Here is a 13,715-nt window from a genome sequence, read left to right on the forward strand (position 1 = left end):
AGAATGGAGCTGTTGTCCGTCAGCGTTTGACCTTCTGATGTGTACTGCGACATGAGGCCACACGTTTAGAGAATGTGTGTATCTGTACACACACACTTTGAGGTGTTCACTGTGCCAGTAGAGTGTGTTGAATGTGTAAGTGTGTGTGTGTGTGTGTGTGTGTGTGAGTGTAGATAAACAGCCGGCTGCTGTACACACCGGACAGTCTGTCTGTGGCTCTTATCTTCAAAGAGTCAGTGAATCGCTGCAGGCCTGCGACACGCGCCAACTGACCCAGTCAAACCAGTGCCAACCTGGACTGAAAGAGACGCGCGCCAACCCGTCAGACTGCGCTAACAAACAAACAGCGCTCTAGTCTAGTCAACACAGTTCACACTCACAGTGATCAAATCATTTCAGAAGTGAACTTCACTGTCTGCACGTCCATTAACTGCAGCAACTCGGAGTTCAACTCTGCTCAATGATAATAGAAAATTATATTTAAAATTGTATAATATATACTATTTTTAAATACATAACATTTACAATATATATATATATATATATATATATATATATATATATATATATATATATATATATATATACAAACAATATAATATATTAAATATATTAACTATACAATACAATATATATTTTATTTATACATATACATATAAATATAAAATAAAGAAATATAATAATAAATAAAAAACGTATACATTTTTCAATACATAATTTAAAATATTATACTATATAATAAAAATACTATATATTTTAAATATATTAACTATACAATACAATATAATATAATTTATTTATACATATAAATATAAAATAAAGAAATATAATAATAAATATACAACTCTTCTTATTTATTTATCAATATATAACAATTTATTTAAAATATTATACTATATATATATATATATATACACACACACACACACACACACACACATATATATACACATATATATATATATATATATATATATATATATATATATATATATATATATATATATATATATATACATACATATATATATATATATATATATTATGAAAAATAACTTTTGTTAGATGCGATTAATCAATTTGACAGAACCAATTTAAATATATAAAATATATAAAAAATATATATTTATAAATATTAACATTTTGTATAATACTTTACAAATCAAAATACATGTAAATAATTTAAAGCAGCCCAGTCCACAAAAACAGATATATCTACTGCAGCATTCAAGACTTTAGAGCGGTTTACACGCACTATACACACACTCTGTCATAGCGCTCATGACATGACATGAATAATGTAAAAGCATCCAGTAACAAAGACAGTCTGTCCAAAACAGACACTCCACACAACAGAATCCATATCAATCACCTTGGGACCTTAATTTATGCTAATGTCATGCAAAGCCATTGCAGCTGATAGGTGGCTTCTTGCATCAGCAGTGCAACTCCCAGAACTATCCAGAAACTTCAGCTATTTGATGTCATCTTTATGAATGCACGCACCTCTGTGGCATTCAATGGAAAAGCCCAACACGTCTAGCACCATCACATCTTTCACTAAATTAGGCATTTTACCATCAGCAAGGGCTTTTCTGTCCCTAAAGAAAGAGAGACCTATAGATCATCCAACCTTTTTCTATCTTTTCTGACCCCAATTTCATCCCAGTGACCCTCTTCTCACTGGCTCTGTGAAGCCCTCGGCCTCTTTTCTGGTCTCTGACAGATATTGTGGCGTAGTGTGTGAGAGAGGCGTGTCATTTAGTCTGCGATGGGCTGAAGCTTCATCTGTGCTCAATAGCAGCCCTCAAAGCTTCCATCAGCGGCACAAAGGCTGCCTGCTGGGGATTTCCTCTGAAAAGACTTCTGATGAATAATACAAAGCTGGAGAACTTGCCCAGGTCTTGGTGGACTTTTCTTGTCACAGAAACATACAGTGGGCCAAAAAATATTATGTACAAAATGGATGAGGTCTGTCAAAATCACACGCAGAACATACTGCATCCCAAAATCAAAAGAGAAAATATATATATTTTGCAAAAAGCAACAATTAAATGGTCCTAAAACTAGGTTCTAGATACTGTTGGTCTTCATTGTAAACTACATCTATAATCTCAAAAATATAAGAAATTATATTTTGCATAAAAACCAAGCCTAAAAATCTTAGATTGTCCTCAAATTTTTATTTTTTTTGGTCTTCCTTTTAAACTACATCACTTTACTCCTAACAAGCGTCTTTTAATTAAATGTTTAGCTTGAAATTTTGTGGGGACAAATCTATAAAACATTTCTTTTCATTCCCTCAAAAATCAAAGAATTATATTTTGCATTAAAAAAATTAAACATAAAAATTATAAATGGTCATAAAAATAAGGCTAAAAATATTTTGTCTATGGTTTCACTCATAACAAACATCTTTTCATCCTTTTTTTTTTTGCTTGAAATGTAAAAATTTACATTTGAACAAAAATCCCAATTGCTTTGATATTTTGTAATAATGACGTCCAATTTTTTGCTTGAAAATTGAAAACAAAAACAAAAAAGGATCTCACTTGCTTAATGACATTCAGACATTAGGAAAGACTTCCCCCCCCCAAAATAAAAATAAAAATGAAATAATTTTGCATTAAGAAAATTAAGCATAAAGATTTTAGATGGTCCTCAAAATATTATTTGTCTTTATTTTTAAACTATATCCAATTATTCTACTGCTAACAAACATCTTTTCCACAAAACATTGTTCAATTAAAATTTGAACTTTAAAAAATAAATCATACATGCTTCCATATTCTGCATGTAATTCATTTCTAAGAGTGACTTTGGTGTCAAAACCCTCTTAGGGCCTCTAATGTGAGAGACGAGTATGAAAACATTCAGCCTTTGAAATCTCCCTAAACATGCAGGAAATCTTTGCATGTGACGTCTCACGGAGCGTGAACGCTTCTAAATCAGATGTGTGTGGATTAGAGGAGCGTCTCTGAGCTCCACGGAGCCTGTCAGGTTGAGAAGGCCGAGCACAAAGCGTGTGATTTCAATATGAATGGTGCGGTGGAGGGAAGGACACGGCTCTCGCAGTGGGGTGACTTCCCTTCTGAGCAGCGTTCTCCATCACAAACACACGCGTGCTAAAAACACACCGCAACTCTGCATGCTGACAAGCAAAACACTTTACTTTCATATCTGCACTTCATGAACATGTCAAAGAGAGGATCACTGCAGAGATGAAATGTTAGGGGACCTGTTATACCCCTTTTCAAAGTCTTGATTTTGTTTTTGGGGGGGGGTCTACTAGAATAGGTTAAAAAACACATTATTTTCCTCATATTCTCCATTGTTGCAGCACCTCTCTTCCCAGTCTGCCAGTAACGCTCTGTTTAGTTGCTGTCTCTATGAAGCCTCTCCTTCAAGCACAATGTGCTCTGATTGGTCGGCTGGACCAGTGTGTTGTGATTGGTCAAGCACTTTGAACGCATTTGGGAAATGTCATGGCCCTTTCACACTACTAACTGAACTCAACCACCTTTATTTTGCATATGCAATTTAAATTAGGGATATTGTTCGTTCCCGGAAGAAAACTACAGATTTTGTAGCAGGATCGTGAAACTAGTCTAACAACACATGCTTTACATTTACATTTACATTTATTCCTTTAGCAGACGCTTTTATCCAAAGCGACTTACAAATGAGAACAATAGAAGCAGTTCATCTAACAGTAGGACAACAATATGCAAGTGCTACTGTATGACCCTTCTCAGTTTGATCTAACGCAGTAAGTTTTTGTTTTGTTTTATAATAGAAGAGAATAGAAGAGAACGTGTTAGTATTACAGGATCAAGTGCTGTCGAAAAAGATGCGTCTTCAGCCGTTTCTTGAAAGTGGCTACGAACTCAGCATAAATGTCAGTAGAAAGTATGTCCGTAGACTCATAAATCTTTAGAAAGATTTATGAGTAATAATAATTGCATTAGAGACGTTGCAAATAAATTGTGGTTATTCAATATGTACCCAGTGAATGCTTTACAGACTACTATTTTCCCTAGGGTTGCACAATATATATATATATATATATATATATATATACAGTATATTTATATATATATATATATATATATATATATATATATATATAAATAAAATATATACAGTACAGGCCAAAAGTTTGGACACATTACTATTTTTAATGTTTTTGAAAGAAGTTTCTTCTGCTCATCAAGCCTGCATTTATTTGATCAAAAATACAGATTTTTTTTTTTATATTGTGATATATTATTACAATTTAAAATTATTGGTTTTCAATTTATTATACTTTAAATTATCATTTATTTCTGTGATGCAAAGCTGAATTTTCAGGATCATTAAATAAATTAAATAAATATATGCGTGTCATTTACACATGTGTAGTTCATGATACAGTGCTTCTGGTTTACTGTAATTCAAGCCACTCTGAGACACCGTGAGCTGCACGTGTGTAAATCAACATACAGTTCCTTCACTCTGAAACCAGCAGCGCATTTATTTATTTGCTGGCAACGTGTCAAAATAAAACATTGATGGAACAAATAAAGATGTAGATATTAGTATTGTAATTTTACAGTAAAGTAAATGTAATTTTATTCAATAATCACAATAAACTTACTGGTTTGAGTTGAGTTAGTCTTGTAAAGACTTAACTCAAGTATGAACATTTATTCATTTTTTTTTTTTTTCATTTTTTCATTTTTCATTTTTTCATTTTTCATTTCATGAACACACATGAATGACAATCATTCAGCCCTAAATGGATTTAGCACTTAAAGGGCCCTATTTTAACATTGTGGGCGGGTCTCGCAAATCTAAAATGTGTTGGTCTGAAGTAGCTTCATTATTCATAGGTGTGGTTTGGGCGTAACGTGAAATAAACCAATCAGAGCGACATCTCAGATTCCCTTTAAGAGCAGGCGCGCTTGTTCCATGGCGGATTGCTATTATAACGGCGGATTTGCCAGATACACACCAGGAGCGGTTCACAGCCGAGGAGACCGACGTTCTCGTCAGGGCCGTAAAACACAGAGAAGTGACATTGGGGATGGAGAAACACACCCAAATTAGCTTCGGTTAAACAGGCGTATAATAATTTGGGTAAATGTGTAAGCTAGATTTATGCCTATTTTTTCACATCTTCATAGACACCACAATGATTTCCCTCGTGTGGTAATATTTTTCCTTGTAATAATGTATGGTTTTCTAAAAATGAGAACTGCTGCGTTTGTGTGTAGATGAGATAAGCAAAGTGCACACGCTACATTGATCATGGCCAAGCATGTGCCCTTAAAATAGCATATGAATAACATGCGCAACGTGCCGCTGACTTTAGACTAGGTTTTTCTTGGTCAGTGGCGGAATTGTTTTCTAAACCTGCAAAATACGTTTGCGCCGGAACACACCTTCTCTTTGCGCTGAACCGCCCCCGGGAGCGCAAATGCATTTGCTAGTTTACCGACGTGCGTCTGTGGAGGGAAAAGTCCGCTGTGCGCGAAAAACAGTATGTGACAAAATAAGTAAGTCTAATATAAAAGAGACCTACTACTCCCGATCTGATCCTGAAGTGTGCATACGATGGACACTTTACTATCCCATGAGGCCACAGGAGAGGATCAGTGAATGGCAGTGAAGCGACGTAAGGTCACATGATAATGACAACATGGCGAATGTAGTACAACCGAATTATATACATATTACACACATTCATTCTATATAGATACTTTTTTAGCGCACGCAGAGCAAGTGCTTATTCAAAATAACACCTGCTCAAGAGAGTGTGTGATGGATGCAGCCGAATTCTTTACAAATAGAGTTATGCAAGTCATCTGGTGCAACTTCCTGTATTCTTTCATATCGCAGAAAAACAAATATCGCAATATCAGTTTTTTCCAATATCACACAGCCCTGGTTTTCACCATCACCATGCAGCCACACACACGCAGGACTCTCTGCACACATTTGGTCCATCTGCCGCACGTGGAGCGCCTGAAATGACTCTGATGAGTCTCGTTGTCTCCTTCTCTGTCATTATTCCGTGTTATTCTCTAATGCAGACGGGTTGCAGAGGTCCGCAGCTTCCCGGGGCTCCGGCGTAAATCTCCCAGAGCACCTGCCTGTAATTTGACTGCTAATCCCTGTGAGCGGGGCCTCTTCCCCTCCGTCACTGCATTACAGCCATTATGAGCTTTAGCCCGCCACATGACATGCTCTCATACACACCGCAAATTAAATGCAAATAAAGCCTCTTTCTGGATATAATGAAAATGACCTTCGCTGCCCTGTAAGAGTGAATCAGACGCTGGTGTGTGTTTGGAACGACAGACTAGTGCATTGGTTTATCAATGACTAACACTGTTATCTGAAGAGGGCAGTGGCAGATATGGGCTAACGCAATATTTAATCATAGCAATGGAGATACACACATATACACTGAAATGCAACACTTTTTCACACTTACATATTCTCAAAATTCAATAAAATATTTGGAAACACAAGTTTCTCTTTCTCAAAACATTACATAGTACTTTTCGCATTTATTTTCATCACTATATCTATAATTTGACTCACTCTAACAAACAAATTTTAATTACATTTTTTGCTTCGATAAATCTATAAAATTACCCATTTGCTTTTGACAATGAAAACATTGATTCTTGAATCATAATTTGGTTGAACTGACAAACAATAACTTTGACAAACAAATGCAATCTGCAAGGTCACATAACAACTATGTTGCAAACATCTGTTCAAATGTTGATTGCAAACTGTTTTTTAATCAATTGTATGCACTAAATACTTTACAATATGCAATAAACAACATGCTAGTGCCGTTTCAAACATAAGCAGAGACGGTCGAACCGTAAGAGCGCCTGGAGCATCGTGTGTCGTACCTGTTGGGGTCCCGGCGGGCGGCTCGTCCAGGTCAGTGTTTGCTGTTTGACGTCCCTTTGCCGTGACTGTTGGTCTTACTGCACACCTGGATGCTGTCGCCAGACTCAGGCTGTAACTTAACGGTCGGAACGGTGAAGATAGAAGACACTGAAAAACAACCACAGATTCAGTCTGAGAGTCTTTATACAACGTGTATGAAATCTTCTTTGAGAAAAGACAATGGAAAATATAACATCATCATGTAAAAGTACAGAAGGGGAGGGGAAAACAATAGTATTGTGATGATGATGATGATGATGATGATAATGACAAGAGAGATATTGTTGAAAATTAGGAAATCAATTACTGAGAAATTCAAAATAGATCAAGAAAGAAATGATGAATCAAACTATAAAACAAACTCATTCCTTTTGCAATAGGAATTTAAAATAATTATTCAAAAAGAGTTCATTCATTAACCAATCCAATCAGCATTGAGATAAAAACATTACAAAATTTGATTTAAAACATTTTTTTTTTATAAGATAATGTAAAAAAAGAAAATGTATTAATTAACTATCCCATGAAGCGCTGTGAACTACATATGGGGAATTTGATGATAGTTGTGTTGAGAAGAATAAACACTACAGTAAACCCTGAACAAACTGCATAAGGCACTGATTCATAGATAAACAAGAATATATAATATATATAGTATTCCATAATTAATTCATCAAAGCCGTTTCTACTGCGTTATATTCCTAAGGAACCGAATGCCACTATCTCAGATACACACACACACACCAGAGTCAAACCCTATTTACTGCATTCAAGAAGCCAGTGACCCTGTAAAGCTGCTTTAAACCCTGATAAACCCTGATAAAAACAACCATTACTGAACATCTTACAGCAGAACTCGAGTGTTATCCGTCATGCTCCCACTGTAACTGCTTCATTGTGATGAGCTCAAAACATCACAGGTGTGTTTGTCACCTCAGAAAGACCCAGAGATGTAGTGTCAGAGTACGCACACACACACATGTAGTGTATACTATTGATTAAAACCAGTATGCAATCAACATTTGAACAGTTGTTTGTGTATATGTGTATGTACAGTATGTGTGTATATGCACAACAGTAAAAATGGTTCTTGCTGTAACAAGCAGCACTAGTTAAGATAAATATGAGCCGTTTCATTTAATAAACATCATAAATCCTGCTGCATTTTCCGTATCAATCAAAGCCGGAGCTGAAATGTTAATTACTCGTCCAGCTTCCCCCAAACAGCAACCGTTCTCTTTTGTGTTTGAACCGCAAGCGTATATGAAACAACAGAATTAATTTTCCCTTCATTCTTCTGCTTGAAAAGCGGCGCTGCGCTCTGTGCGTCAAAGACCCGCCTCCACGCCTGAGTCCCGCCTTCCTCCCGAAAACAACCTGCTGTGAGCTGATAACAGGATTAATTCAGCTCCGACTCCTAATCTGTCAAATTAAAAACCTCACTCTCGTATTCAAATGACTTGCCCGACGCTTGTCTTCCGCAAACGCCTGTTTTCTGTAGTGCAGAACATGTGTTAGGACTAAATGTGCCTGTGCTGCAGTTCTGTCTGTCTACTAACCGAGGCGTAAAGACGATCAGCGGCTGTGGAGGTCTCTCACGTGTGTGGATTATGGATACGTGTCACTTTAGACATGACAAAAGGCCTTGAGGTCTTTTAAAATCCCAAACCAGCCAGAATGACCCGAATCATCATCATCAGCAGCAGCTCAATGCTTCTGCAAGTGTTGAACACGAACGCTTTATTAAAGTCGGCATGAAACGGAAGTTGCACTCTTTTCATCCCTATTGTGACGTATATCTGAGTGGAACAGCTTCTTGAACAAGAACAAATGTAGGGCGAGGTTTGATTCTGTACAATTGCTATTGGTGGATCTCATGTGAGTGACAGGTTGTCCCGCCCTCACGCCAGTAAACACATCATCAGAGAAGAGAATTATGTGCGCAGATACCCATACAGAATTTTTTTTTTTGAAATATATTTTAAAGTGTCATATATTCCAAATACATTGAAATATATTTGCATTGTTGTTCACTTATATTTATCATTTTGAAATATATTCTGAAATATAACAAAAATATATGATGTTAAGTGTGAAATATATTTACATTTATAACAAAATATATGGTCATAAAATGTTTAGCTTGCTAAAGAAGGGTCGAAAATGTATTTTGATCATAGTAATTCCTCTACCTTTTCCCCTGTACACAACAGTAGGCTACCATATTTCACTACTGTATTATGACACACAGCTATAATAAATACTGTACTTACATTTAAATGACTGCAATGTAAAATGACAGATAGTTGCTTTCCTAGGACTATTAGGCCATATTAGGTGGCACGTACCTAACACTAAGTGCAATTATTAGATTTATTGTTGTGTTTTATTGACATCTTTCCTGAAGTCATTTAAATATTGAAAATATGCACAATATTTATGATGCAAGTATAACAGTGACACTCCAACAGTGAAGTGCACTTAAACAATAGATAGAACTCAGTGTTCAAATGAACTTCAAATGAAACAATTTGCAAAAGTTAAAACATATATGAACATATATGTTGTTAGTAAATATATTGACATATACATATATTCACATATTTAACTAAAATATATTTTCAAAAATAAATAAATATATATTTACATATATTTAACAAAAATATATTTATTGGGCCAATTTCGAATATTTGCATATATTCCCAAAATATATTTATTTTGTGTATGGGTAAATCAATTATAATAAATACAGCAAATATCAAGCGTAGCGTCAGTTCTGGCAGGTAGTGTTGTCACGGTACCAAAATTTCAGTATTCGGTACCAATACCAGTGAAAATCCACGGTTCTCGGTACCAATTTCGGTACCAAAGCTTAATTTAGGTTAAATTTACATATTAAAGTGTATATCACCGTTACAAAGATGGAAACTGTAGTATTAAAAACACTTTACAATAAGATTCCATTTGTTAGATAACATTAGTTATACCATGGTCTGGGTGAATACTGGATTCTGATTGGCTGCAGGGTGTCCATTATAAAGTGCTAGAGGACACCTAGTAAAGGATTTCTGGTGAAACTGACTGTTTACCGTTCGAAATGAATAAATAAATGCGCTGGCTACATCAGCTGTGAGTAACCATAGCAACAGGCAGTAAACTGAAGGCTTCTACGAGCTGAGCGGACTGTAAATATCTCCGGTTGCTAAATAAACCGTCAGGCGTAACCAGGGAAACCAAGTTATTGTTTGTAAAAACTTTAGATTTCGATTGTAAAACTAATAAAAATATAAACTAATGTTTTAAAAATGTGTTATTTGGCAAGTGACCATGGTATAAGCGGGTTAATGCCCTTCGAGGTGTCCATTGTGTCAGGTATTAATGGACTTCGCTGCGCGTCGGACGGTTCACGCTTCGCCGTCGTCCATTAATACCTGACAATGGACACCTCGTCGGTCATTAACCCTTACATAAAATGACCTAACAATAAACAATAGTTATATACTGTAGCAATTATTCTCCTTGGCGTTAATAAAAAAATGTACTAATACATTTTTAAAATCAAAAGTTTAATCTGTTAACATTATTTAATGCACAATGAATGAAGTGAACAAACATGAACAATCAGGTGTTTGTATTAAACTAATACCGATAAACCTGTAACCGTAAAACTACCCCGATACAACCGCACCCGATACCACTTTAGGGGCTGTTCACATATCGCGTGTTTTGCGTTATTTCAAATGTAGGCGCGCGGTAATGGGGCTCATCGAAAAACGAGCACGGCGCGTCGCTTCTATTTGAAATTACGAATTTGTACGCGCAAAAAACGCACTTTGTGAACGGCCCCTTATGTCAACGTGACATTAGCCTAATCCAAAATATTTACATATGTATCGCATTAGAGACGCCGGTCGCCATGTCTCAGTGCTCTTATGAACCGTGCACCTTTCGGACAGCGCATCAAGAACTGGATTAACCCGGTACTTCAGTACCACCGGTACCTTAAGAAAAGCTGGTACTGTAACGGTTCATTTTTTTAGTACCGACTTGGTACTGAAGGACCGGGTCTTTTGACAACACTACTGGCAGGTCACGTTAGTCAAGCTCGCATCAGCTGACTCTCAGCTGATCCATGTCTACCTATAGGAATACGACGCCTATCACTGTATACATTTATAAGCTCCTTCAGTATTATCAGCAGCTATCGCGTTTCTCAGGAGTGAATTACCCTCCTCCATCCCCAGCTCCTCAAATCCAGTCAGGATTTGGCATTCTGATTCCCCTTGAATTCTCGAATTATGTTGTATTTAAAATCTTGAATTATATTTGCAATACATTCATGTTGGTTCTGTTCTGTTTACCCTAAGGAGGGGTTATCTAAGGTTGGGGATATTTTGGGGATATTTAATCAAATTTTATCAATCAATAAATTCCTCTTGAAACAAACTTTGTTGTATTATTTTAATTTAATACTGTGAAGCTGCTTTGATACAATCTGTATTGTGAAAAGCGCTATACAAATAAACTTGACTTGACTTATCGCTGCTCTCCCTGCTCTTATATATGCTAGGCTAAATGGATGCGCAGGGAGTTCTCGCCCAGAACAAAACCATAACGCCAAACCAAACTGCGTGCTAATTGACAATCGTATTCGACGATAGTGGTCCTGACAGAAACTGCATAAAAAAACCAAGAATGGTCAATTTTGATTTCATTGGTGACTTTAATGTCGCGTCAGAGCTGCTAGTTGTCAGTCAGGGATGTTTGAACAGTATCTGGGCTTCGATGCGTCAATGAATGACAAAAAAACAGGCTAGTTGTCTTTTGTCTTCCGGTCTGTATTTTCACAGCGATCTTAAGTATTTATGAATGAACGGCTCGTTTTAAAATCTTCCCGGTCGACTGACATTTGTTAAAGGGGTCATATAATGCCATTTTTGTACAAGCTAATATGATTCTTTAGGGTCTAAATTAAAAGTTTGTAATATACTTAAATTAAAAATTCTCATTAGTATTGTAAGAAAACACTAATTTTACCTGGTCAAAGACAGCTCTGTTTTCAGCACGCCATTTCAGTGCATGTGTCTTTAAATGATAATGAGCTTTGCTCATCCCGCCCCTCTGTTCTGTGCGTACACACCGTTTCTAATAATAACACAATAACCATAACGCGTTGTTCATTATAAACGTGGGATTATGAATTATATTGAGAACGTCGTACATAGAAAACATTCCGTAATGTACCCTGAGTGTAAAAATAGCCGCATTCGTGAGGCGTGCAAGCGGTTTGCAAAGATTAATATAAATATTAATATAAAGGTTAATAAAACGTTACACTCACTTCAGTTCTTCTGGAGGTGCAGCAGGAACACGAATAGTTGGTACTGATCCTTTTTTGACACTACTTTTCTTAGCAAAACCAGCTTTATACTGACCTCGTTTATAAAGCAGTCTGGTGTGTGAAATGATTCACGCAAACATGAAAGCATTGACGTTGATCGTGAGTAATATTCCCCTTCGAAAAAAAACTCAGCCACTGCGTCTTCAGCGGTTCGGATTTAAGAACATCAATATGACTGCTGTGTTCCTTATTACACCCAAGAACAGAACACCGCCATTCTGCTCATAGACAGACAGTGCTCCAGCTATCAACAATGACCGCGCCGGTCCGCACGGGCTATGATTGACAGCTCGCTCACGAGCGAGGGCGGGTCTGTGTTGAAACGCTCCTGTCAATCAGCAATTGTGGGAGGGGCGTCGATTTTGTGACGTCACAATATCGAACAGCTTGATTTGAGATGGGGGGAAACGTATAAGAAGATTTAAAAAAAACACTGGATGGATTTCTATCATTTTATGATGGTTGTGTACAGGCACTGCCAACACACACTTCAGTACAATCAACTTGTAAAAGTGCATGTACCATTATATGACCCCTTTAAGAAATCTGCTTTAAACTTTACAATCCTCATGATAACTTTCGTTAACTTTACAATAAGTAAATCCACTTCACCAGCGTAATTACTCCTGGACAGCGATGCCATAGAGATATACAGAGCGACCGCTAAAACGGTTGCGCGCTTGTTTCTCTGGTGCATGAGGTCTATAGTGTTTCTACAGTAGATTTTCTGGTAATCTTACATGTCAGATGTCAATTATTGCATCTGTAACACATGCACATGTATTTATCTTCAGTGCTGGGTAGATTCCTTACAATTTGTAGTCCTTTACTGAATACAAATGACAAAAAACGTACTGTAGTTAGTTACACAATCTATTAAATTACTCACTTAAGGTAATACAATCGAACTACTTTTAGATTACTTTTAATGATTTGTTTATCACATTGCTTTGAATAGGATAATTGTTCCATACTGATATGAAATATATATATATAAAAAAAAATCCATTCTCTATATTACTTTGACTGACAGAAAAGTTTGGAATTTGATAAATACGAAATGTCATGAATTTGTGCATTTTAATGTGTTTGAAAGACAAAAGCCTTCCAAACACAGCAATATATGGTTAAATTCAGAATAATTATGAACATTTCACTGCCATTTAGTTAATGATATGAAATCATGTAATCAATAAAAAGTAACTGTAGTCTGATTTTAAAGTGTAATATAATACAATGCAATGTATTTTATATCTGGAATCTGATTGTGTAATCCAGATTAAATATACTCAGTTATTACCCAGCACTGTTTATTCTCATGTTTATCAACATACTAGTTAAAAAGCATGCTTTTGTTTTTCAC

General features: G+C 36.1%; 1 protein-coding gene and 1 long non-coding RNA gene across 4 annotated transcripts in view; one reads left to right on the forward strand and one right to left on the reverse strand.

The window, feature by feature from the left end:
* The window catches only part of LOC309484536, a 312,401-nt gene that overhangs the window by 180,596 nt on the left and 118,090 nt on the right, over positions 1-13,715 (forward strand). The gene's annotated exons all lie outside the window — the stretch shown is intronic.
* Positions 1-13,715, reverse strand: part of cdk14 (cyclin dependent kinase 14) — a 180,217-nt gene that overhangs the window by 32,418 nt on the left and 134,084 nt on the right. For all 3 annotated transcript variants that reach the window (XM_082150759.1, XM_082150761.1, XM_082150760.1), the window contains one exon: positions 6,912-7,059. In XM_082150759.1, coding sequence (XP_082006885.1) covers positions 6,944-7,059 — 116 coding nt within the window. In that variant the 3' untranslated portion in view covers positions 6,912-6,943. The remainder of the gene's footprint in view (positions 1-6,911; positions 7,060-13,715) is intronic.

The sequence above is a fragment of the Leuciscus leuciscus genome, assembly GCF_965113295.1.
Source record: "Leuciscus leuciscus genome assembly, chromosome: 20".
NCBI classification, from domain to species: Eukaryota; Metazoa; Chordata; class Actinopteri; order Cypriniformes; family Leuciscidae; genus Leuciscus; species Leuciscus leuciscus.